Here is a 27,611-nt window from a genome sequence, read left to right as displayed (position 1 = left end):
AAGCAATGCAATATTGATTTTGAGATTAAGACTAAGTGTGCTTTCAGATTGGAGCCCAACTAATATCTGTCTTCGCTAATATATGGGCTGGTATCAGCTTCTCGCAGATATGCCGCATTGATCTAAAGTATGTTTATTTGTCAGCAGAGAATCAACAAGGAAATCCTGCACAGAAATGTCACAGTACATTTCACATTTACAAGTAATTTTTTAAGTAGTTTAGAAACTTTGCTACTGCCCTTTAGTAACTAACTGAAGTCTTGTGAATCCATGACCTCAGAGAAGGTTTGATTTGAGACTTTGGTTTTCCTTTACCTTGCACTCTACCTACACTTTGCTAGTTAATGCGTTGCAAGATTATCTGTCTCATCATTTGTAGTCAAAAGTCAAATGCACAGCTGCTGTGCAACTTAAATCCAGATGGAGCTCCCGGGAATAGTGTCCTTTAAGGCAGTGGTTACCAACCTTTTTTCCTTGGAGCCCCCCCTACTTGTGTCTAAGACCAGCCGGGCCCCCTGACCCGTACGTACTAGCACCAAAATAGTCTTTAATTTAATAAATGAACATTAATTATGTTTTTTTTATACATTTCTCTTTGGTTTACTCTCTATACATATGACTTTGTTTTTCTCCAATGTCACCAATGTATAAAATACGCACAAAAGGACATAAAAGGACATCAAAATATTTCTGAAAAATGTCTCTTTTAATATGAGACCAATTGTTTTTTTTTTTACATTTTTCTTTAACAACATGTCGGATTAAATGAAATGTTGAGTAATGATATAATAATAAGGAATTAAATCATTCCCTGTGTTTGTCACCAGTGTATAAAAAACACAAAAAATATTCAAGACATTCATAAATTATTCCTAATAATGTCTTATGAATGACTCATTCACAAATATAATTTTTACAACTGCATAATTTCAAAGCAGACAAAGTTTTGCGCCCCCCCCAAGGGGGGGCCCAGACCCCAGGTTGGGAGAGACTGCTTTAAGGGATGCTCCTCCGCCGTTTTCTTATTAGTGTCTACAGTCACATTTTCATTACCCCTAGATTTGTCCAAAACCTAAAAATCGCAAAGAAAATAGTCAGTCAATCTAAACTCATCATAATCTAATAAGATCCTCTGAGACAGCTGTAACCAAGGACGACTACATATTGATGCATATGCCCTTTTTGGTTGTCATCCTGTAATTTATCGGACAGACCCGGCGCACTGGCAAAGGTACAACATGTCCTATCTGGGTTATCAGGCTCCCGTGGCGTGTATTTTTAGGGCCGTTTGTGCAAGCCAGGTCCTTGCAGAAGTGTGTGTTTCAGGCGTGTGCTTGCCTGAGCCCAGAGGCCTAGTGTTTTTTGGTGGATCCTGGTGTTGAAGTGCAGGCAACTCTGTAATTATACTGTCTCTGTCACACATAAACTTTGCATGATCCTATGTCGCAATATCATTGGTCTGTGTCCTGTGTAGAAGATGAGTTTTTGCTAAAATGCTGAGTCCTTTTCTTGTTTAATGTGAATCTAAATGACACAGTAGTGGTGATGCAATGCAGATTTTCACATGCTGTTCATTGTCTGGGCAGGCCGCGGCTAAATCAAGTGAGGCTTTGTTTTAATTTTCAATGTCAGCCAGACATCACTAGGGTGGTTTCTGTTTCCTCGTTCCTCTGGCTTCCTCACTGAACTAACACCGGTCTCCAAGGTGATGAAACTCCCAGGGGCCGGTGTTGTCAGGGAGAGATACCAGGTGGGTTGGGGCTTCCCTGTCACTGCAGTGCTCCTGCAGCGAGGCAGCGAGGCTGCTGCTCCAACTCTACTCTCACCTTAGCCTCAGCCCGGGCCAAAGCTGTCCAACAGGCGCAGGGAGGGAACATCGCTCGTCTCATAGCCACACTTTGTCCTTGAGGTTCGAAAAAAAGCTACAGCAGCAGGGTCCAAGATACTTTTTAGCAACTTTAAGTAGAGCAGTTACTTTTCCATGAGATGTTAGACCGCTGAACTACTTAGAAGTGACTTGATGCTGCAGTCGTGAACTACTTTCTGCAAGTTTCCTTGCTATTGTGAGGATCTTTGCAGAGTTCTGTTAACGTTTATCTGAAATAATAAAGACCCGATATTGCATGTATTTTTTTCATCTTGAAGTGGGATATCAGGCTGTAATTCTGACTCTGTGTTTACTCTGTGACTGAACAAACGATAAAACAGCAGGACCTTGTAACATAGATTTGTTGGAAAAAGGTGAAACTAGCAGATGTTGTCTAACTTGTGTTTATGCATCTCTAAACTGGCTCCTCATGCCACCCGATACGTTTTCCTCATGTTCACTGACTAAATCATGCTTTAATGCAGCGGGATGAATTTGACTACTTTTTAATGTTTTTCATCTGCTGTTAAGTATTGTTAGAAAATACACATTTATGTGTTTTAACAGCCAGTTACTCTATTTATAATAATAATAATAATAATAATTGAGTTATTACAAATAGTTGAAAGTAAAAAAGAAACAAAACCTTTTTGTTTTCTTATACAGCAACCACTACTGCAACTTTAATTATCTCCTGCTCCTTTTACTGTATTACTGTATTAACGTCTCCTCAAAGTACTATAGCAGCTACTGCTAGATAGTTAAATAGCATACTTCATTTTACAGTACTGGTAATCACAAGTTATGTAGCCAATTCCCTTTTTTATAACACGCAATTTGTTTTCACTGTCATAAACTACTATTTCCATAACCGCTATTAATCCTGCCGCTATTGTATTACAGCAAATAACCAGACCTGCTGGACTGGATTGTGGAGCAAAAGATTATCTAGTCTATGTGGACCAGTTACTGTTCGTGTCTCCAGAGTCCTAAATCACTTTGAATTGCATTATATTGCATTATATTATCATCTTGCGTTCTCATCTTACATGCACAGTTAATTTGAATGGTTACATCATTATAATTTGACTTTGTCATGTATTTGTGTAACTGCCCTTCTCCCAGAACACAAACAGGAAGGGAATCCATTTATTGAGCCGAGATTACATTTGACTCTGCTTCCAAAGGTGACATGTTTTTGTTTTATGCACTTTTTCACATATGAAAACAAATGACAATTTAACTGGCAGCAGATTGGTACCGCATTATGCCGTGGACAAAATACAAAGGAGATGCAGGCTTTCCCCTTGGGGTTAACCTCTGTTTTTATTGCCTACGTGTGTTTTTTTTGTTTTTTTTTGTCCGTGCAGCAGCATCTTCTGGGACACGGAGCGTCCAGTTGAATGTGTACATGCAGGAGTAATTTCTACTCCCAGTTGTCTGGGTGTGTTAGTCTGGTCATGTGAGGCCACGCTGCCTAAATCCGTAGACATAGCCGTACCTGGCCAACTGTCAATTTACACGAGCTGGTAAGTCGATAATTAAGGACGTAAAGGAGACGAGACGGGTGGATATGTCATTTTCAAGTGGTCCAAGAATAGTCTGAGAAGGGGAATAGAGCGAGAGAAAGACCTGCGTGGGGGAGCTGCTCCGAGATGGAGGATGGCCAGACAATTACTGGGAAACGATAGACCCCCAGCTACATGATACTGCCAGGGTGGCCGCAACCCGGGCACACACAGTAAGGCGATTGTACTTCCCTTATTGGCAGCTAAAGCCAGTTTTTAAAGGCGTATTACTCAAAACTGTCTCTATAGTAAATGATTCAGTCTTTGACAACTTTACGTGTTTTCTCTAACATGTTAGATTGCCTCATTAATTGTCAGTATATCTGAGAGTCTTGACCATCTGTAACTTTAGGCCCCGTTTACACATAGCCGGGTATTTACAAAAACGGAGATTTCCCCCTCTATGTTTTGAAAAATTCCATCGTTTACACGAGATCGTTTTCAAATCTCTTCGTTTTACACGAACCCGCATAAATATGCTGTTAAGGGATGCTATGAGCAGCCAAACCTGCAGGGGGCAGTGTAACAAGAAGCGTAAAGTCATGCTAGCCAATCAGAGTCCTGGAAAAAACGTCAACAAATGACACGTGCGAAGCCTGAATATTATGGTTCCGCGTTAAATCGACGGCGTAGCCTACGTACGGTGCGCGTCGCCGCGTACCCTACGCTGTAGGCTCTGCGTTGTGTAACGCGGAACCATAAATCAGCCTGGACTGCAAGTTACTTCCAAGACGGAACGAGAGTCTTTCGTTTGGAGTGACAGAGAAGTGGAGTTACTTTTAAGTGTGACTTTAGAATGTAAAACAGGTAAAATACAAGAAAATATTGACTGTGTCCAAACAAATTGTAAACACAGGTCGCACACATGACGCTGGTGACGTTTCTGTTGCATAATGTGACGTTCTGAAGCCTAAATCTCCGTTTTCCTCTGTTTAGACGCAAACGTGAAAACTGAGTTTTTGAAAATCTCCACTTTGGCCGGAGTTTTCAGAAAAGATTGTTTTTGGTGATTTTGAGCTCCGTTTTCGTGTAAACGAACGTCCAAAACGCATGAAAACGCCTCCGTTTTTGCTCCGTGTAAACGGGGCCTTAAAATGTGCCTACGGTGTGTGTTTATCTTTTTCTTTCTTCTTTTTTAGACCGGGTGTTGGTTCTACTGTTTGTTTTTCTGTTTGTAACCAATACAGCAGCTACACATCCAGGTGGTTTGTCTTTCTATGAGCCCATTGTTGTGCTTATGTCATGGACGCATACAAGTAGCCAGCAGATTAGTTGTGTAGAAACAATGCCTGAGGGAAACGGGTCCAGAGAGCACGGTTGCCGTGGTCGCGGCGGTCGCCCCCCCTGCCACACGGCTCCACGGCGACACACACGCAAGAGCTGGCAGGCAGCGCATACCGGATCCGGCACATCCAGGAAAGAGCTCCACGCACTGTAAACAATAGGGCTCCTGGTTTTGTGTCATGTTTATGGGAACACAGACAGAGATGGAAAGCATGTGATGACATCAGGAGCAGGAGTTGAGGTGATCACCTCCTCCGCAGTTTATCTCCTTTCTGTCTTCAGTTGTTGCGTGAGAGCCAAGCTGTAGGTGTCTGGCCATTACTTCAGCTGAAGAGCAGAGACTGACTGTGAAGATGTCGGAGGGCAATTGCTGCTATCATGTGGTCATGACAAACACCTGAGCGTACATAATTTACATTTACAGGCTGCCTGAGTGCAGCTTCAGCCACACCCTCTCTGGACAGAAGATTCATCAGTAGAAGACCTGTTTTGCTAATTTCCTCTTGCACTTTATTTCTCAAGCTGCTCTATTGTTTCCTGCTTTTCTGATCTAACAGTAGAGTGCTGTCTATGATGTCATTGATTATTTTACATTAAGGCTCTGATTGATTTAGTCTGGAAGAGCAAACTTTATGCAACCTGAATCAGAGGCAAACTGCTGGCGGGAGTATGAGCTCTGAAAGTTTGAGGCGTTCAGCCTGGCTGCTGCTTTGAATTTGGTTTGGATTGCAAATCTGCTGGCAACACTGTGTTAACTCCCTTTGTCTGTGTTTCTTTTTCCATTTTTCAATTCTTTTATTTTTGTGCATGCGCTAATAAAGACATGGCCCCGAGCTTTTTCTGCGACATTTTTAGCAACTCAAACATGGATTAGGCCACCGTGATTGCAACATGGGGAGGGATTACATGGCTATTTTTAGATTGCTGACTGGAAATTGCTTGACTGTAATAAGGATTGAGCTATTTAGAGTTACAGAATGACCAAAAGTTCCACATTACCACCTGGTTTCCCATAATATACATGTAACGATATCATAGGTAGCATTAAAAAAAGAGAAGATTATAGACGGTGAATCCCATCAAATCCCATTGCTGTATCATTGGATGTCACATGATTACTCTTCAGCCATCTGTATTTTCGCATCGTAGCATCTTAGCCACACTATGTCCACCTGTTCCTTCTCAGTCTTGCAAGGAGGAGTTCATATCAGCTTTCTTCGCTCTAGTGTGCATTGAGATGTTGTTACAGCTGTCCAGTAGGACTCCAACGGTGGGACTTTCTTGGCTTGCTGAATACAGGAAGATCCTCAGAAACATAATAGCATTGTTCCGACAGCATTCTCAGAAGCCATCGGGGGGGAAAAGCCCCCTGTTCCCTCTGTTGTTTATTAACCATATTAACTTTGGAAAAACTCTTTGGACATCAGTGTTTCATCATGAGCTTGTTACAGCAAGCTTAGTCATCTTGCAAGTTTGTAAGATCGGCTGCCCCTACATTTAAAACATGTCTGTAATTCCCAAAATTCAGCTAATCACAAGCCACGTGACATGTTTATATTTGCTGTCATTAGGAATGGGTGATATTTTACCGTTCACGATATACCGTCAAAAAAATTCCCCACTGTAAGAATTTGTCATCTCACGGTAAAAACGATAAATTCCCGTTGATGATGATTTTGTGTAAAACTGATTCATGGTTCTGTGTTAATCGAAGGAAGGAAGGAAGGAAGGAAGGAAGGAAGGAAGGAAGGAAGGAAGGAAGGAAGGAAGGAAGGAAGGAAGGAAGGAAGGAAGGAAGGAAGGAAGGAAGGAAGGAAGGAAGGAAGGAAGGAAGGAAGGAAGGAAGGAAGGAAGGAAGGAAGGAAGGAAGGAAGGAAGGAAGGAAGGAAGGAAGGAAGGAAGGAAGGAAGGAAGGAGGAAGGAAGGAAGGAAGGAAGGAAGGAAGGAAGGAAGGAAGGAAGGAAGGAAGGAAGGAAGGAAGGAAGGAAGGAAGGAAGGAAGGAAGGAAGGAAGGAAGGAAGGAAGGAAGGAAGGGAGGGAGGGAGGGAGGGAGGGAGGGAGGGAGGGAGGGAGGGAGGGAGGGAGGGAGGGAGGGAGGGAGGGAGGGAGGGAGGGAGGGAGGGAGGGGAGGGAGGGAGGAGGGAGGGAGGGAGGGAGGAGGGAGGGAGGGAGGGAGGGAGGGAGGGAGGGAGGGAGGGAGGGAGGGAAGGAAGGAAGGAAGGAAGGAAGGAAGGAAGGAAGGAAGGAAGGAAGGAAGGAAGGAAGGAAGGAAGGAAGGAAGGAAGGAAGGAAGGAAGGAAGGAAGGAAGGAAGGAAGGAAGGATGGATGGATGGATGGATGGATTCCCGTTGATGAAGTTTATGTGTAACAAATATGGCGGATCTGAGAGCGAGATAGATTTATAGTTAAAAAGGTATTTTTTTGGTCATCATTTTTATCGTTATCAGGATAAATGCCAGAAATTATCGTGATACATTTTTTAGTCCATACCGCCCATCCCTAGCTGTCATGGGGAAAAATGGCTTTAATGCTCCAAAAATGCAGATAGCTGTGGCAGCAGTGTAACCCATCAAACCTTTCTTCTGTGCATGATCAATCATCCATCGGATGGATGGATGGATGGATGGATGGCGCCGTTTTTTTCTGCTCTTCTGCTACTGAAATTCAATTTCCGTTGTTGTTATTCTTTGGGATTTCACACTAATTTAGTTATTTGGTGACTCACTAAATTATGTAGGACCCCAGCTCACCGGTGCTCTCCGGCCAGTTAGAAAACAAGCCAGTTCTTTGTAGAACCTGTTTGTAACTGGCTCTAAAAAAGGCCTAATTGAGCTCTGGGCTGTGATGAAAAGTTTCCTGTTAAACCACCGTTTTATCGTCTAAATTCTGTTGAAAACAGAATCATGTTTTCCTCAAGAATTCGTCTATGAACAAATATTACGTATAATATGAAATAGGGTCCTGTCAGCTTTTAATTACACACAAATGGACTTAATTGAACTAATCCACCGACTTCTGAGGAGATGACTTTGTGCATCAGATGTTAATAGAGGACTCAAAACAAAAAGAGAGCTGTTATGCATCCACTACTTTTCTGTGCCATTTAAACATTCTCCATAAATTGATGTTAACCGGAAACATCTGATAGTTTGCTCACCTTTTAATGGTAAGGGATATTTTTACACAAAGCAATATTTTGTACTTGAAGATGCCACCTGCGTTCGCCTTCTTCTTCAATTGCGTGTGAAGTCGTAAAAAGAGACTGAACATGCTGTAAATTCTTTTACATGATTACAAGTCACAAGATGTCACAATGTTTCAAAGTGGCAAGATTTTATCAAGGTGTAAAGTTGATCCATCAGTTCAGAAATTCTCAATCACAACGGGAGCAATATTGTTTTATTTGTGGTGCGTATTTAGTTTTAACAGTCTGAATTGGCTGCAGTTGATCAGAACTGCTGTTTTCTGCTGGAAGGTGCAGATGCTTTTCAGCTTAACGTTTGGTTGTATTTGTCCTCTCACAGATCAAAGCTAACCGGGACAGGTGCAGCAATGTAGGCGGGAGTTATCTAGGCTGTCAGTCACGCCGGCCGCGGCACGCCCGTCTCCCTGTGTGGCCTCAGGGAGCAGGAGCCGCTTTGAGGATCGTTATGACTCAAAGTTCCACTTGTCTGGAACATAAACACCAAACCACACATTTTAAAATGACTTTAAACCTTTTCTTTTTGTCATCTGGGGATTTAGTGTGAGGCTATTATTGTCTATTGTAACTAGGGTTGCCACCCGTCCCGTAAAATACGGAATTGTCCTTTATTTGAGAAAAAAATGTTGCGTCCCGTATTGAACTAATACGGGACGCGATTTGTACCGTATTTTCATTAACTTTTACACCATATTCTAGTTGAATTATTGAAATAAATTAACCTTTACACCGAATTCTAGTTGAATTATTGAAATAAGTAACTTTTACACCATATTCTAGTTGAATTATTGAAATAAATTTACTTTTACACCATATTCTGGTTGAATTATTGAAATAAATTAACCTTTTACACCATATTCTAGTTGAATTATTGAAATAAATGAACCTTTACACCATATTCTAGTTGAATTATTGAAATAAATTAACTTTTACACCATATTCTAGTTGAATTATTGAAATAAATTAACCTTTACACCATATTCTAGTTGAATTATTGAAATAAATTTACTTTTACACCATATTCTGGTTGAATTATTGAAATAAATTAACCTTTTACACCATATTCTAGTTGAATTATTGAAATAAATGAACCTTTACACCATATTCTAGTTGAATTATTGAAATAAATTTACTTTTACACCATATTCTGGTTGAATTATTGAAATAAATTAACCTTTTACACCATATTCTAGTTGAATTATTGAAATAAATTAACCTTTACACCATATTCTAGTTGAATTATTGAAATAAATTAACTTTTACACCATATTCTTCCCCTTTAGCTATATTACATCTGGGCTGATGTGGACATACGTAGCATAGGATGCTATTTCAGTTACTAGTATGGTTGTCTGTCTGTACAGTCATGCAAGTTCAATGCCATTAAAGCACTTTAAACTTTAAATCAAAGCATTTTGTTTTTTCATATAAAATAAACACATTTTTATTCAGTTTAGAAGTTTAGGGGCTTTTTTTTGGCTCCTGCGCTGCTGAAATCGGGGTGTCCCTTATTTCTACTTCTGAAAGGTGGCAACCCTAATTGTAACGTATGCCGTGTGCTTTTTTGTTTCAACATACACAGACACGATGGCAAAGTCCCAGTAATTAACAATAAATGTAGAAAATTTAAACTCAATCTTTTAAGTAGTTTTCATGTCTATGGCCTCTTCAATTGATAAGCAAACAAAAAGAAAGAGCGGGGGAAGTGAAATGCATTATTAAAGTTGTGTAGGTGGCTGCTTGTGTTGTTGGTGTGTGGGTGTTCTGACGGGTCCAGCCTTTGCACTGCATGCGTAAGCCAAACTAAACTGCGTGATAACCGCTATTATTCATATATTAGTAAGGAAGGCTACGAGCCTGTAGTCCGTTGAGGTGATTTCTTGGTCAGTGTCTGAAGTCTCTGTCCCCATTTGTGTCTGCAGCATTGTGGGAATCTATTGTTTACCTCCCCCAGTCTTCATTAATAAGCAGCCGTTACTCACTTTCTCGCAGTTCTCTTCTCTCGCCTTTGCACACAATTTTCCTTTTCTCTGGCTGTGCTATCCTCCCCACATGCCTTCTCTAGCCTTTTTATTCATTACTGCCTTTTGTTATCCTTTGCTGCTTTCCTCTTTCAAATCTTCATCCTTCCATTTCAAGCCCTCTTTCTCTTCTCTGCGGTGCCCTTTCGGACAATGGCAAAATCCCCTGGCTGCTTTGCAGGAAGGGGGGGTGGGATCTGGACTGACTGACAGATTCTCTGTGGGACTGGCTGCTTGTTCTTTTGTCCTTCTGCCAAGGAAAATGGAGGGAACTCTGAGGGGAGGAGAGGAGGAGTGGAGGATGGGAGGACGACCAGTTTGGGTGTCATTCATGTGGAGAACTTTTAGGACCTCTGGGCTGCAGCGCTGCACAGGGGGAGAGGTGGCTTTGCCAAGTAGCATAACTCAATATGTAGCACCGAACCCTCATGACTGCAGACTACGCTGCTGCTGCTTCTTGTTCTTCTGACTTCCCCTGGCTTCACAGTGAAGATATTAGTTCATGAAGAGACTCTCGTGAGTGGGCATTCATGTGCTAACAGAGTTTATATCACAACAATGACCCCTACTATTTAAAGAAAGGAGACTGCCGTAAGCGCTTTCTCTTTTTTTTTCTTTCAACAAGTGGCCATGTTATTCAGTCAAGCAGATCTTCTCCACTTTTTATTTCTCCAGACCCTGAAAGAGTCCCAGCCGACACAAAAGCATGTGTCCTCCCCTCCCCTCCCCTCTCTTTGAGCCCCCGACCCGGTAGTGTGCACGAGGGTGTGCATTGTTAGGGAGTGGTTATTTGGATGAGGGCGACCCGAGGATTAGGCCGAAGGGGCAGAATTTGGCACACGAGATTGAAAGGCTCAGGAATGTGTGAATGTGGATTTAATTAGTGTTTTATTGTTAAAAAAAAAATCTCAAATGTAATTTCCTCTTTCTGGCAAACTATTCATTGATTAGTAAGTGGTTCCATTGATAAAACGCTTCTGTTGGCGAGCTGAAACCTGAGCAGGGAGGTTCAGTTGATGCAAAGTTGAACTGTGGTTTCATTCCTGCAGAAACGATCCTTCCTACTCATTTTGTGACAGAATTATGGTTAATATTTTAAACTATTACAGGGTTTCCTCAGGGTTTTAAAAAGTATTAAAAAAGTGATAAATGAAAATTGCCAAATTTAAGGCCATTAAAAGTGTTAAATTCACTGTCAGAGGTATTATTTTTTTTTTAAATTGGTATTATTTTTTACCTTTTACATTTTAATCAGTCTATTTTATTGTCATTCACAAAGTGAAATAAATGTGAAACATCTGGTCAACATCAATGAGTCTATAAATCTGTTCTGTATAGTGTTCTATAGTTCAAAATCTGTATTAATGTTAAAAAGGTCCGTGATTAACACTTAATGTTGTGACAGTTTTTTTTTTAAATCTGAAGGTAGTGAAAAAGGTATTAAATTGGTATTAAATTTAACATAAGGATTGCTGTATAAACCCTGTATTAGGTAATATGATGCATGTGTTTTAAATGTATTTTATTGCATTATTTATTTTTATAGATAATGCACTTTCCTTCCTGGTAATGACTCACAGGGATGGCAGTTCCTCCACGATCCTTTGCACTATAAATATGTTTTGTAAAAAGCTGTGTGTGCATGTGCATGTGCGTGTGTGTGTGTGTGTGTGTGTGTGTGTGTGGGTGGTAAAATGGCGTGATTGGAGAGGAAATTAAAAGCTAAATGGAATCACTTGACTGGAACACTGCAGGCTCTGTGAGCATCCTGCCTCGTTTCACTGCACCTACAGTGGAATGGTACTTATACAGGGAACACACAGTTTACTCACCGTGCCACTTGCATATGTAGTCCTATTTTAATTGGCCGCTGAGAAGCGATGGGAAGTCCACAAACATTAACATTCCATCTGATGAAGTTAAAAACTCCTCCATTACACAAACACCCGCTGCCGCTAATACACACAAATATGCATGTATGCAGCAGTTAACATACTGCACCACCCCCCCCACCGAGGCATACACATGCTGAGTCCTACTACTGTACCCAGAGGTCTTGCGACCTTAATCAAAGTAAAACTAAGATGCTGTGAACTGTGGTTCTTTCAGATTTAAAGACCTACAGCGGAGGATTTCTTCTGCTTGTGACTAAAGGATGACAGCGAGGCACAAGCATGCACAGACACAGATACAAACACATCCTGGGGCGCATTTATGCTCCGAGTCCGAGCACAGTGCAAGTTAAGCAGGATTGAAGCAGATAACGCAAAGCATCTTAGCGATGTCCACGCACATGCACTGCAGTCTTCTGCTTAGCCTCTGTGGTCGTCACATACACGGCTCCCTGTCACAGACTTCTCAGAGGTCGTCCAGGTTTCATGTATCGTACACGGGCTGGGGTCGACTCCAAGGTGGTGGAGCCTTTACTGAATCTGTAGCCACATCAATCTCCCTTCTCCTCCCTGGAATTGAAAGCAGTTTAAAATGAGGTATGGATGCAGGAACTGCACGGTGGAGGTGTGGTTAGCGGGGTTGCTTCAGAGCGAGAAGACATGTGGTTGGAAGCTTCACACAGAAAGGTTTACGTTTTCTTCTGTTGCTTGTGTATCTTATCTTGGTACTCAGGCTTCCTTCCCTCAGTCCAAAAACATGCACACAAGGTTGATAGGTGATTCTAAATTGATCGTAAGAGTGGATACGAGCCTGCATTTGTTTCTATCTCACTTCTTTGACGGACCGGCAACTCTGAACAGGATAAAGTAGATATTGCATAAGTTTGAATGTTATAGCTGCCAAAAATGTCTGTTTTATTTGAATCACGTTACAGTAATGAGCAAGTTGGTCATGCTGAGAAAGCCTGTCTAGCCAGCATGTCTCTAAACAATAAATGTTTGCCGATTATGTCTCTTCTCATCATAATCCAGCTCCTTGAGGCACATGGAAACTGGTGAATACTGGAAGTGACCGCTTTGACTGCAGGTTGCTCTGACACTCCACACTGCCCTCTGGTGACGCTTGTCACTCGTCCACCATCCCTCCCACTCCTTTGTTCTAAAGTTACTCATTCCTCAGAGCTGCACGCCCTTTTTTCTTGTTATAAATATATATATACACAAACAACTCCTACAAGGACCTTATTAAAGTGACATAGTTGCCAAGTTTGTGCACGTGTACAAACACAGTCCTGCAAGGTTTCCCCAGTGACTAAGCAGGCGACGCACCAATACAATAAAGAGATGGTGGCAGTACACTAAATCCTCACTGCTGCCAAAATTGTTATTTCAACTGACCCACTGACCCGTACAACAGTCATCCTCTCCACTGTTTGATATCAAAACACAGCAGTCAGTGGAAAATGACAGAAAATTTGGACCCAGTTTTCAAACACGGAGCTCGTTGTCATAAGCAGTTTGACCAGATTCGTCACATAAGTTACTTGAAAATGCAATACAAGTCAATCATTTGGGAAGGCACCTTACAATTCCTCAGAATTTGAAAATGTAAATATTTTCCCAACTTCAATCTTGGTGCTGGAGTAAACTTGGGTCTCTGGACCCGGTACGGCAACGGTCTTGCGTCCTCCAGATAACCCCGCGTAAAAGACGCCACTAAGCGGTGAATGGCGATCTTTGAGTGGTCACAATTACTTGTTCTCAGGCATGATTGCATTACTGTCTAATTTGCCACTCATTGCGTTATAAGCTCTGGACAACATCAAGAGCAGAGAGGAATGCACTGATGCGAAAGGTTTGGATAAGAGAACTGCTGACTGTTCAGCAGCAGCGGAGCTGGCGTCTCGTACTTTGATGGTGCGCCTTGCTGTGGGAACTAAAAACTCACTTGACACCTTTTGGCAACATACAAGCTTTATAATTGTTGAAAGTTCAAGGTTTTTTATTTTTTTTTTTAAAGCTGGGGAAAGTACTTACCAGCTGTATAACTGAACATATCCTAGGAAAGATAATCCTCTTAAATTCCCCCCATTCCAAAACAAAGGATTCCTGGCTAGTTATGATTGGGAAATGTCCGTCATCAAGAAACGGGGCAGTATTCTTATCTTTGGCAGCGTAATTGTGGAGCTGTCTCCCAGCGGCACTAGTTATGTACGTTTTGTGTTTTTGTGCTTTTGTCAGGCAGAAACCCTGATAGTACACTTCAAGGAATTATTTTTTCTCTTATCTGATTTATTGCATGTTTATGTTTGAATAACACAAGTGTAACAGGTTTGAGGGTTGTTTTTTATTTTTAAATCCTTGGAGCGAGAGAGAGAGGGAGAAAGAGACAGGCTTAGACATTATCTCAATTGTTCAGTTAAGTAAATTAATCTGTGGTAACTGGAATATAAGGTTCGGTTTTCTGAATATTCTGCTGATGGCATGAGGCTTAATTTGAATTAAGCTTTAGGCTCCAGGCTCGCAGACAGAAAAGCATCCGTGAATAATAGTTTTGTTCAGATTCCCACCCCAAAAGCTTTCTGAAGAGCCTTCCTCCCTTCCCGAGTCTGAGAGGTCGGTTCTTGACAGGAGCAGACAGTGGACCCTCTGTGGGCTGCAGCGGCTGACGGAGGGGCTAATAGCTGCATAGTTTTGGCCTGTTACTGCTGCCGTTCTTGCCGCCCTGTCTTCTCCGTCCATCTGAACGGCACAGAGGAACGCCGGTGGAGGAATGTTGCCGAGCGTTGTCCCGTACAACAAGCACGTTCTTGTGAAAGCACTTGGCGGGGCCACAGCTGCAGCCCTCTCCTCAGCTCTCTTCATCAAGCAGCTCTCTTTTGGCTGTTTGACTGCTGTTGCCATGGCGAGGAAGAGGAGGAATTTTTGGGAAGATGAGGATGGAATGTTTTGAGAAGCAGTTCAGGAAATTTCATTTCATTTATTAAGTTATTGATTCATTTCAGACATGCCAACACCATTGTATAGAGCATAACAACATTATGTATCCACAGGTTACACAAAACTGATGTATTTTGTGAGACTTATTATTTAAGCATCACTTCACTAATCTATCAAGGGGTTTTGAAACGAGAAACATTTTGTTTTTTTTTGTCATACTAAACTTAAATCAAATGTCAAATCAAATCAAATAGTTTACCAGATTTTCTACTTAAATTTTTGTCAGCATTTGGACCGTTTAGACTTTTGCAATGACATTAAGAACATTCCTTTAGATTAAGAAAACGTTTTATGATGTTTGGATCCGTTATTTGTTTTGGTGTGAATTTAAAGGGAAATAAAAAGGGTTTTCTCAGAGGAAATTGTGGTTTACACTGTTGTTAAACGAAGTTTGACACTTTTGGCATCTAAACCTATCATTAACAAACCACGAACAAAGGTCAGTGGACTGACGGCGAAACAATTATGATGGGAACGGATAAATTGTTAATGCAATTCCACCTGCTTTTTTAGAAAGTTTAATATTATTCTATTTTGTGTCAAAGAAGTCTCAAACCTTTACGTTTTCTGAACTCACTCATCTTCTGGTGGATTAAGTTCATTTTTGAGCAAATTTCCCCATGTGTCTACAAGTGACCAGAAAGACTGGATGTAGAGTTTTTACTTAAACATTTATCACAACTGAAAGAAACCTCTTAAATGCACACGAAACGCATTTGGCGGCAGTGACGGTTTCAGATCTTCTCGTAAACGATACCACAAGCCAGACGCACCTTCTCTTTGGAATTTAGTTCTGTTTAACAAGAGGGGAGAGGAACTTCAGCGCCGAGCCATTTTCAGCTCTCTCCAGTCACGCTCTACTGGCTTCAGGACCAGACTCTGGCTCCCACCCGAGTTTTCCTCAAGCCACTTGAGTTTCCTTTTGGGATTTTTTGTAAACATTTGTCCCAGCCTTAAATTTTGAGAATTGCCATGTTTAACTGTGAGGAAGCCTCTAATGAGATGCTCAGGCCCTGGTTTCCTCCATGCGCACTTTTCAAGTTACTCGTTTATTTCCCCTGATCTGGGTGGTTTGGTTTTCATGGTATGAGTCATTTTGGTAAACTTTCAACAGGCGGTCACATGACTTTTTGGAGAGGAATGTTTGGTTGTAGACCATTCGACCAGAAAGACCTGATCGTCCGATTTTAAGATCCTTTTGTCTCCAGAAATTACCCCCGGAGCTCTTTCTTGTTGACGATTGGCTTGGTAAATGTAAGTCTGACATGGGTAACTTCTCCCTGATGGCTTAGTTTAGCTGAGCGTCGGGCCTATAACTGTAGCATTGTATATAAACAGGTGTGTGCCTCCCCTAATTAGGTTTAGTAAATTAAATTAGTCAAACTGGACTTAGTCGAAGCTTCTCACAGACCAGGTGTCAGGTGTCGTACATGATAGGGCTCCAAATACCAAGAATAGTTTGAACCGTTAAAAGAAAATAAAAACTGAATATATAAAATAGTTTGAAAACATACGGTCCAGCTGTCGTCTGCAGTTGTGGTCGTCTCGCGCACCGTGACAGGAGCGGATGATGGCGGAAGGAGACAGGAAAGAGAGCTTGTTTTCATTAACACGGCATCATGTTTTCACAGCCCTTCTTCAGACTACTGAACCTACGCAAGCTCGGCCTCAGTGACAATGAGATCCAGAGACTCCCTCCGGAGGTGGCCAACTTCATGCAGCTGGTGGAACTGGACATCTCCAGAAACGGTACACAAACACATTTGTACACGGCCCGTCAGCCACTGTCGGCCCGCCATCACTCCAAGGTCGAGATCGATTTTTTTATTTATTTATGTATTTTTTTTTTCATCATTACATTACAACTTTTGGTTATTTTTTTGTTTATCCCCAAAAAAGGAATGTTTTGTTGGACACGAGAATAACTGGTGCCATGTTTTTGCCTTTAAATATGTTTATAGGTATGTAAACATTAAAGTGTTAGGTTATAATTGCATAAATTGTCTATATTTCATTACTTTATATACTGTCTTGGGGTTACATTTGCAAAAAATGCTAAAAACCAAATGCTCAAAAATTAAAAACCAAAATAGACCGAAAATGGAACAAATAAAAGCGGAATGTGGGAAAAAATAAAACCGATTTCATGCGTCTCTGTTTCCTCCCTGGATCTGTTTGGTAATTCTGACCCACATGATGTTTCTGAAAGCAGTTCTATCAGCATTCTGGGAGCTGATTGGTCCTTACAGCATCATTAGCTGCCAATACTTGCTGTTTAATCTCAATATAATACTAGTAGTAATATTTTGCATAACTACAGTCATATAATTCATGCAACAGCTCAAAAAACAGTTTTAATAACACTAACCCCAATCAATATCGGAATCGGATCGAATCAAATCTTGATAATCGATTCTGAATCTTAAGAATCGGAATCGACTCGATTCTTGACATTTGAATCGATCCCCAGCCCTATTTCTAAATGTTCTTTCTGACTTTAAGTACTACAAATATTATTGTACTAACGCCTATACCCCTTAAAATGAAATAGAAAAAGAAAAGAAAACTGATTACCCTGACGCAACCAAACGTAAATGCTGATTCTGCTTTCAGTCATACATGTTGCAGAAATGCAATATGAAACTCATTTCTTTTCTGCGATGCCTGCCATATTATTCTTTTTTGCTGCGACACGCACAAACGCCGTGTCCTCTCCGCGTCCTTGTGTGCTGCAGCGAGCGGTGCAGGGCAGCTTCCTGTGGCAGATTCGAGACATCTGCTCTCCTGCAGCACTGCATCAAGTGCTGTGGGAGCAGTGTGCAGTGGCTTGTAAGAGCCTTTCCCATCTGTCTGCCTGGATGCTTCCCTGCTCCTGCTGCATCACAACCCTGAGCCGGATAAGTGTGATGGGCCGCTTTGGCTCTGTAGGGATTTCTTAACATGCACCTGCAGCCTCCCGTACTGAAAGTCCCCCCCTCCCCGATCAGGCCAGTGGCTCAGATCCTGCGTCTTTTTTTTTAAATGCACACACCGACTAAGCAGGTAAACATTAATGTGATTATTAATGAAGAATCTTCATCTTATTGTAATATGCTAGTAAGATTCAGACTACTACCTGATCTGGGCTTAAACAACAATACTTGATTGTTGGCTCATAATTTTCCTTTGTCCAATCATTCCCATCTGGCTGCCATTACGAGGAGAATGATAGAATACAACCTCCACACTCTAGCGTGCCTGTGCTTCTATGCCTTACCCCTGCTGAATAAAAGGAGGAAAAAAAACTATCCTCTTTTCTTTACAGACATTCCAGAAATCCCCGAGAGCATTAAGTTTTGCCGGGCGCTGGAGATCGCAGACTTCAGTGGAAACCCCCTTTCCAGGTGAATGAACGTCTGCAGCCCGTCACTAAACCTCACGGCTTCCTTCGACGGGCTTGTATAAATGCACCGTTGTATTGTTTCCTGTTGTTTTATCCAAGTTGGTATTACACCGTTATAACTTTATGCTGCAGAAAAACCAAGGACACACTGGCAGAGGTTTTAATGTTGAGTATTTTGACAGATGGATATCCGGCATGTGTGTGCGTGCATGCATGTGTGTGTGTCCACTTGCTGTAGAAGAAAAAGCTTAATAACCTCCCTCCTGCCCCCTCGTTTCTCCTCCTCAGATTGCCGGATGGTTTCACTCAGCTCCGAGCGCTGGCTCACTTGGCACTCAACGATGTGTCGCTACAGACTTTACCCGGCGACATTGGAAAGTATGTACACATTCATAACGGCCCGTAGTATAGAACATCTGATTGGCTAAAGTGTTATCATTTTATGATTTTAATAATGTGTGTGTGAAACCTACGTGTCTCACTGCTTTGTAGATAAAACAGTGCATTTACTCACTGAAATTTCAACTAAAAGCTCAGTTCAGTTAAATTGTGTAACACTGAACGTAAAGACTGCTAACTTCAGTGGGTTGCCAGAGCGAAGACTCAGATCCTTGATAGATTGTGAGAGGCTGTGCTGGTTTCAAGGAGTGTTATCTGTTGCCCAGTGGGCTCCGGGCCACCGGCGTGCTCAGACAGATGGAGGAGCCCCTCACCACGCCAGCCAGCTCAGATGAACAAACCTGCCATCTGACTAACCAGCCCTCCTCTCCCCTCTCTCCCCTCTCTCTGCTCTCCCTCCCTCGTCGTCTCTTGCCAACTCCTACTCCTCTGCCTCCTTTTCTCTGCCACTCCTTTTGTAGTCTGGCCAACCTGGTGACGTTGGAGCTCAGGGAGAACCTGTTAAAGTCTCTGCCCACGTAAGTGTCATAACTGCTCAGTGTACATGTGCAGAACATTGTCCACCTTCATAATTTTTTAACAGCTAGTGTATTTTTGATTGCCCTTACTCTCTCTGCTGCTCCTACAATTTCTGTCAAAACCTACTTTGATTTATTTTTTATTTTCATTATGAAGTGCATCTCTTCAGAGGTGTCAAAAGTATTCACATTCATTACTCAGGTAGAAGTATAGATACTAGAGTTTCAACTCAAGTTTTTTACTCAAGTAAAAGTATAAAAGTACTGGTTTCAAAACTACTTAAAGTATAAAAGTAAAAGTAATTTAAGGGGGAAAAAAGCCATTAAGGACAGATGCCATTGAAAATGAATGCATCTTAGTATAATGCAAATATATTAAAGAACCATATATGTGTACTATTGAGCATTAACATGTGTTTCAGAGAGCAGGAGATATGATGACTAGTTGCCTATAAGTATTGTAATGGTGCAAAAAGTCAAACTCCTAACCTTTATTGGAATGTACATCCAAGTTTAGTTGCAGGAATCTGAGGGAACGGATGTAAGAACAAAACTGGACAAGAACATCTGAAACAACCACAACCAAATTCACTCTATCCGGATGGAGCAATTTAACTGGATAGTTTTTTTTTAAAGGCCAAAATGAAATAGAGTAACGAGGCTGTAAAAGTAAAAATTCGTCTGAAAAATAATTATTCCAGTGAAATATAGATAACCAAAATTTCTACTCAAGTAAGGTAACAAAGTATTTGTACTTTGTTACTTGACACCTCTGCATCTCTTGCACATATCTTGAATTAGTTTGAAGTTTAAACACATTCTGTGTATACTTTATAGTGTCCTATTACCAGGTACAGAGATTTGCTCTTTGTTCTTTCAGGCTGCTAATTTGCATGACTTAAACATGGGGCTCTTTTATGCACAGGTCACTCTCTTTCCTGGTGAAACTGGAACAGCTGGACCTGGGCAGCAACGAACTGGAAGTTTTGGTTCGTCAACATGTCTTTAATCACGCAATACACAGTAGACTGCTAATAGTGCCATTGGGTGCCTCAACAACACCTTTACATTACCTATGTGTGCAGCGGGAGTGACACGTAATCACAAGCATTCGTCTTACATTACTACTGCAGCAGTAGTTGTGAGGTGAAGCACATGTTTACCTCACCAAACAAAGCAGAGGCCGGCTTGTCACAACTTTAGGCTGGGCCTGTGCCGGAGCCCAGATGGAGCGCTGCTTTTAGCCTGGGAACGCCCATCTGTCTCAATAGGACAGAGTAAACAATGCCTCATGATCTGACAAGGGCGGATGCTGAACAAACAGTGACATCATGAGGAAACCTTGTCTGCATGCCTGCTGTTACAGAATAAAGGGAATTCATTTGCTAATCTAGTCGGATAGAACATGGTTTTTGCTGTATTAGGTCATGAAGTCGCCTGATGAGCAGGTTGTTGTACTGTATTTTGGCACTGAAAGCTTTTATTACATGAACTTTGGCCTTAGAATTAATTTACAGATTGTGTATTTTTGAGGATGTAGTTTCTGGTTTCTGGGACATCAACACCTGTTAAAACGTATATGTAGTGCAAGATTCCTGTAACCATCAAACGTGCTGTTCAGAAGGCTGATTTCTTTAATTTGGCACCTCAAATAGCGTCATTTTTTGTTGCTATTCTGCATTATCCCATTCTGTTTAGCCGGACACCCTTGGTGCTCTTCCCAACCTGCGGGAGCTGTGGCTAGACCGTAATCAGTTATCCTCATTACCACCTGTAAGTGCAGTTTTTCTTCTCTCCTTCAAATATACAAATGTTCTTAAAACGTGCCTCGTGCTTGAGCTGTGAAGATAATGATTGCTCTTCGATCGCTCTCCGGAGGAGGTAATTTATGTTCTTGTGCTTGCGCAGGAGCTGGGAAACCTTCGCCGGCTGGTGTGTCTGGATGTGTCAGAGAACCGGCTGGAGGAGCTTCCCTCCGAGCTCAGCGGCCTCCTGGCTCTCACCGACCTGCTGCTCACACAAAACGCGCTGGACGTCGTCCCGGACAGTATCGGTGAGGAACCCCCGCTGTGTCAGAACCAAGACTTAAATTACAGACGTTTTGTAAGCCAGTGTACCAAATTGATGGAGTTACAAAATAAACGTCAACATTAGCTCTCATCTTTTGATTTAGTGCCATCTGGACTGATGCTCTCATGAAAATGTCATCAGCATTGGCTGTTTCTCACGCTTGAATGTTCCACAAATGTTTCATATAACATGTTAGTGAGAAGCTGCACTTTTAATTGCGTTGCTTTATTAAAGCAGTGGAAATGCGCCATCTAATCATTATGCAGTGTTGATTAAGTAAAGATTGAGCCATGCTGCTTGTTTTCCAGAAAAGGTTGTTTTGGTTGGTTTATTTTTTTACAAAAACAACGCTCCCCTCTAGTGGACAAATATTAGAACTGCAGGATCATTACTTGCACTGAACCAGTCTTATTAAAGTAAAAAGCTTTTCCCTGATGCTAAAGGTTTCATTTGTTGTACATTTTTGTTTGTTTTTTTGTCTGTTTGTCTGTAGGCTGTCTGAAACAACTGTCCATCCTGAAGGTGGACCAGAACAGACTGACCCACTTTACTGACTCTATAGGGGAGTGTGAAAACCTTACAGAGCTTGTTCTCACAGAAAATCTTCTGCAGGTACAGACATGCACATAAACAACCGACTCACGCCTTCCACTGACCCGGCTGGGGTTTTATTCATGTCGATTAATATCCGAGTGCCATTAACAGCACTTTCATTTCATTATTAATGTAACGGATTATTGTGAATGTCCTCCGTCTTGCCGCTCTCCCTCACAGTCACTCCCTCGTTCGCTGGGCAAGCTGAAGAAGCTGACCAATCTGAATGTAGACCGCAACCGGCTGGGCAGCGTGCCCAAAGAACTGGGCGGCTGTGCCAGCCTCAACGTTCTCTCGCTGAGAGACAATCGCCTGGGCAAGCTGCCTGCTGAGCTTGCAGATGCCACCGAGCTGCATGTACTGGATGTAGCTGGAAACCGGTACACTCACCTTTAATCAAATACTTTTCCCTGCCAAGGTTAAAGACTTAAGTAGAATGTGTTTTCTACGATGGTTCAGCTTCATACAAGCACCTATAATTATGTTGTTTTGACTCTAATGGAGTGAGACGGCGTAATATCATGTGTAAACTACTTTAAAATACTTACAAATATAACAAAAGCTTTCATTCTACTTTCCTCCAGATTACAAAATTTGCCTTTTGCCCTGACAAACCTCAACCTGAAGGCCATGTGGCTCGCAGAGAACCAGTCACAACCCATGCTCAAGTTCCAGACAGAGGACGACGAGCGGACGGGGGAGAAGGTGTTGACCTGCTATTTACTGCCTCAGCAGCCTTCGCCAAGCCTCGGTACGTTTTATGCATAGTTGTTATCGGTAAATGTATAAAACACATCCTTGGCCTGTTTTAAAAGCTATTTATTCTTTTATGGTCTTATTTCAGTCATGAAGTGTCTCGTCTCAGACAGTTCACAAACCTGTAGGCATGTTAATCTTTTCTCAGGTCATTTGTTTTTATATCTCATCGCCGGTAGGAGCTCAGAAACGCCCACAGCTTTTCTTTTCTTAGGGTGTCCATGTGAACACTTGTTCAGTCCGTCCACTCCAAAGCCACCTGTTTTTCTCCCTGACATCCTTTGTTCTTCCATCTTGACCTTCTTTTCTACAGAGAATCTGCTTCAGAACAGCGTGGACGACAGCTGGACAGACAGCAATCTGAACCGAGTGTCAGTCATCCAGTTCCAGGAGGAGACCAAAGCTGAGGAGGAGGACGACGAAGCCGCTGCAGAGCGCAGGGTGAGTCAGTGCGGCGTTGGTGGGATTGTGTTTAGAGGGTCTGCCCTTCATCATCGTTGTTGGAGTGACCTTTTTATCCCTGGCTGGAGTTGTGACTGACAGCTGCAGTGCCTGAAATCGGCAACATCACGTCCAAACAATTGAATATTTTCTTTCTTTTCCTTTAGGGCCTTCAACGTAGAGCCACTCCGCACCCCAGCGAGCTGAAGGTGATGAAGAAAGTGATAGAGGAGAGGAGGAACGAGGCCTACACATCCAAACCTGATGGAGAAGACGACTCCCTTGACCCAGAGGTGCTTTAATCCCACTTTCTTAATATTAAACAGTTACACTGCCAGTACTGGCTTTTACTTTGTTTTTTATAGATTTTTCACATTTTGCAACCATCACTTCACAATACAAAAACCAAACAGCCACACAAGAAAACAAAAAAAAAACACGCACAAATTAAAGTCCTGTTGGGAGTTGCATTCCTACTTGGTCATTTGTTAGTTCCCTGTTTCGTCCTCTGTATCTAATGATCCTTCAACAGTCTTTGTCGCTGTACCAGGTCTTGAAAGATGTCCACTTCAGCCATTTGTCCTCCAGCTGCGTTTCTTGCAGTCTTAAACGATGTGTCAGTTTTTCCATTACATAGATTTCCTCTATTATCTCCATCCATTGTTCCAGATTCGGAGAGTCCACTCTACCCCATTTCCTTGTGATAGCTTTTTTACCCGCTATTAACAATATCTTTACCAGGTATCTATCCCCTGCATTAGGAATGGGCGATATTTTACCGTTCACGATATACCGTCAAAAAAATTCCTCACGATAAGAATGTATCATCTCGCGGTAAAAAGGATAAATTCCTGTTGATGATGTTTTTGTGTAAAGCTGATTTATGGTTCTGCGTTAAATCCACGCACAACGTACGTGAAGGAAGGAAGGAAGGAAGGAAGGAAGGAAGGAAGGAAGGAAGGAAGGAAGGAAGGAAGGAAGGAAGGAAGGAAGGAAGGAAGGAAGGAAGGAAGGAAGGAAGGAAGGAAGGAAGGAAGGAAGGAAGGAAGGAAGGAAGGAAGGAAGGAAGGAAGGAAGGAAGGAAGGAAGGAAGGAAGGAAGGAAGGAAGGAAGGAAGGAAGGAAGGAAGGAAGGAAGGAAGGAAGGAAGGAAGGAAGGAAGGAAGGAAGGAGAGAGCAGGAGGAAGGAAGGAAGGAAGGAGAGAGCAGGAGGAAGGAAGGAAGGAAGGAGAGAGCAGGAGGAAAGAAGGAAGGAAGGGAAGAAAGAAGGAAGGAAGGGAGAAAACAAGGAAAGGAGAAAGGAAGGGAAGAAGGAAGGAGAGAGCGGGAGGAAAGAAGGAAGGAAGGAAGGAGCAAGAAAGAAAGAAAGAAAGAAAGAAAGAAAGAAAGAAAGAAAGAAAGAAAGAAAGAAAGAAAGAAAGAAAGAAAGAAAGAAAGAAAGAAAAAAGGATAAATTCCTGTTGATGACGTTTTTGTGTAACAAACATGGCGGATCTGAGAGCGAGATAGATTTATAGTTGAAAAGGTGGAGTTGAATTGGTATTTTTTTTATCGTCATTTTTATCGTTATCGGGATAAATGCCAGAAATTATCGTGATACATTTTTTAGTCCATACCGCCCATCCCTACCCTGCATGCACACTTTCGCCTGTAAAATGACACAGATAGAGTACCTTACTGCACATAGGGATCTCATACCTTAACATCTCTTGCAGAGTTTTATGTACCATCTTCCAAAACAGTTGTACCTTATCACATTTCCAAAATACATGAGCATGATCTGGGCTTACTGCTCCACATTCTCTCCAGCAGGGAAGATTTGCATTCAAATATTTACCCTTAACCTTGGGTGTTATGAAGAATCTGATCAAGTTTTTCCAAGAAAACTCCCTCCATATCCGCGAATTGGTGGATGTTTGATGTATTTCCCACATATTTAGCCAATCTTGTTCTTCTGAATCTTTAACGGTAACATCCATCCTGTTGCTCTGGTTTAGTCTTGTTTTGTGCTGTCGTCACCGTTTCCAGGAGAAACGACTGAGTGACCTTTCCAACCAGAGCCACGACTCCCAGGTGTCCCGAAGCACACTGTCGGCCACCTCCCAGGAGGACAGACAAAATGTGAGCCTGGCCTTCCAGAGAGAGGGCCTCGCAGATGGCCATTCCCCCCAGGAGGAGGAAGACCTCGATGAGATGGAGGTTGAGTACATTGAGGTGAATACTGATGTGTTGATGAGACGAGCAGATGAAAATACGACTGCTGGCTCTCCTCTCATGAAACTCCAGAATCTCATTCCTTTCTTCGTCCAGCCCACGGTGCACTTTGCAGAAGAGCCCATCATCCGCGGTGGGGAGGAGGATGAGGAGGAGGACGGGGAGAACGGTGAGAGGAGTGACGAGGAAGACGAGAGGCCAGCGTTACCCGCCGAGAAGCAGCGGCTGATCAGAAAGGACACGCCACACTACAAGAAGCACTTCAAAATCACCAAGCTGCCCAAACCTGAGGCGGTGGCCGCGCTGCTGCAGGGGTTCAGTCCTGACGGGCTCAGCTCCCCGACACAGGCTGCTCAGGACGGGCGGGACGACGAGGAGGACGAGGAGGAGGAGGAGGAGGACGAGGACGAGCTCGGCGTCTGCACGCCTCAGCTCCATCGCAGAAGAGAGGACCTGGACGACAGCCGGCTACAGGCCAACTCCAGTCAAGTGAAGGTACAACAGAGATTCAGGCTCAGGTGGGACGTTGCATGGGAGGTCACATAGAAACTCACAAGTAGAAACATTATCATGCATCATCACACATACTTAGTAGCAGCTATCTGCCCTTTTCTGAGCTTTGTCTCATGCAGAAATGTGATGCAAATACATATTGCATCAACAACACAGAGATGTTGAAACATCCGCATCAGTAACACAGATCAGATATCCTGTTAAAACCCCAGAGATGAACTCTTCTCACTTAGCTTCTCTTGCACACTGGTCCGTTTCAGTTCTAAACTTCACATCTTTACCATCTACCTGCTGATTTCATTGAAAAATGATGGAAAAATGACATGTTCAGAATCAGCTTTATGTGTGTGTTTGTGTGTGTGTGTGTGTGTGTGTGTGTGTGTGTGTGTGTGTGTGTGTGTGTAAGTGTGAATGAAACGAGTGAAATCTTTATTACTTGGGGGAAACCTGAGGCGATCTGTTGATTCATTATGCTAATTACAGAAATCTTTATTAACGCAAAGATCATCTCACCATCAAATCTGTGTGCGTGTGTTTTTTTGTTTATTTAATTTTATTTCTAAATGCTTGTGGGTCTGTTTGTGTGGCTGAACCAGACCAGCCAGAACATGTATTGGCAGAGTTGGAATGTGAGATCCACCAAGATCAACTCCATACTTAGTTTTATCTTTGGGTTATAGCGTTAAAAAGCTTTATTAGGAGTTTTCTTTTAATTACATACACCCAGTGTACCGCTATATATATTTTAGGCTGAAACTGCATCTCATCATTACATAAAGGCACTAGATCTGGAGGAAAAGTCCCATTTATCATTTTTATCTCGGGCTTGTTCTGCCTTGGGAGCTTATGCCGTCTTTTGTCCGCAGTCTCGCTACACACTTGTTTTTTTTTGCACTGTGGCTCAGCTCCTTGGTCTTGTCTTTCCACCTCTGCCTGTATTTGCTTCTGGTGGCTGGGGAGTGAGTGTGAAGTTACTTCTGCTTCAAGGTCAAATCCTGTAAGCAGATAGTTGAGTGGTGAGTGTGTAAAGTTTTTTTTGTTTTTTTTCTCCTTTTTTTGAGAGTGTGAGGGCATATTTTTATTTTGGCCTGACTAATCCGCATGCCTCTCGCTGGTTCCTGTCCTAACAGGGGGTGTCATTTGATCAAGTCAATAATCTGCTGATTGAACCTGCTCGAATTGAGGAGGAAGAGGTCTGTACCTACTCTTTCCCATCTGCTCTGTCTGTCTCTCGCTCACCCACTCGGTCAACCACTCGTTTTCAAAGTTAACAAAAGCAACGAAATCCAGTTAATCAAAGCCAATCACAAAGGAACCCCCCTCAACTACATGTCATTTACATCTTAGATCGTAGAGGGTTTGTGTGGGAGATAAGTGTTACATTATCCTTCTTTTTATTCATATATATATAAACTGGACAGAAGCAGGAGTGCAGATATAATTGGTCCTTAATCATTTTGTAATATTTATACACATTTATTCCAATTGAACACTTTGTTAGATGATCACTGCAACAAAATGTTGTTGTCGTCATTATTTCATCATATTATATGATTGACAGCCATTGGAGGTGAAGAGCTTTTTATTTTCCTGTTTGATCATTTGATCATTTTGTTTTGAAACAGGAAAATACCGGGCCTTACCACCTGTCTCTTTAACACTCACAAGTCCTCCAACATTATTTAAATTGATTATAGTTAATCTCTGTTTATTCATCCGTTTAAATAAACAGTACTAGGAAAGTATTAATGCACTTTGTGCGACAGCGCTGCAAATGAAATTGTCTGTACTCCAAATATGACTGATGCATATTATAAAACTCAAAACTTTGACCATCATATCCTAAAGATCCTCCTTAAGCTGATCTGAGATGTTTTTACACCTTTGCCC

At 42.1% G+C, this 27,611-nt stretch overlaps 1 protein-coding gene across 1 annotated transcript in view; it reads left to right on the top strand.

Annotated features, from left to right (window-relative positions):
* The window catches only part of scrib (scribble planar cell polarity protein), a 79,189-nt gene that overhangs the window by 16,737 nt on the left and 34,841 nt on the right, over positions 1–27,611 (top strand). The window contains exons 3-17 of the mRNA XM_061713617.1: positions 16,467–16,584; positions 18,140–18,218; positions 18,506–18,595; positions 19,078–19,134; positions 20,060–20,123; positions 20,833–20,907; positions 21,043–21,187; positions 21,698–21,816; positions 21,979–22,178; positions 22,383–22,549; positions 22,868–22,995; positions 23,163–23,288; positions 25,023–25,208; positions 25,305–25,703; positions 26,852–26,914. Coding sequence (XP_061569601.1) covers positions 16,467–16,584; positions 18,140–18,218; positions 18,506–18,595; positions 19,078–19,134; positions 20,060–20,123; positions 20,833–20,907; positions 21,043–21,187; positions 21,698–21,816; positions 21,979–22,178; positions 22,383–22,549; positions 22,868–22,995; positions 23,163–23,288; positions 25,023–25,208; positions 25,305–25,703; positions 26,852–26,914 — 2,016 coding nt within the window. The remainder of the gene's footprint in view (positions 1–16,466; positions 16,585–18,139; positions 18,219–18,505; positions 18,596–19,077; positions 19,135–20,059; positions 20,124–20,832; positions 20,908–21,042; positions 21,188–21,697; positions 21,817–21,978; positions 22,179–22,382; positions 22,550–22,867; positions 22,996–23,162; positions 23,289–25,022; positions 25,209–25,304; positions 25,704–26,851; positions 26,915–27,611) is intronic.

This window comes from Cololabis saira, chromosome 22, assembly GCF_033807715.1.
Source record: "Cololabis saira isolate AMF1-May2022 chromosome 22, fColSai1.1, whole genome shotgun sequence".
NCBI lineage: Eukaryota > Metazoa > Chordata > Actinopteri > Beloniformes > Belonidae > Cololabis > Cololabis saira.
This window is presented reverse-complemented; position numbering and strand designations above follow the sequence as displayed.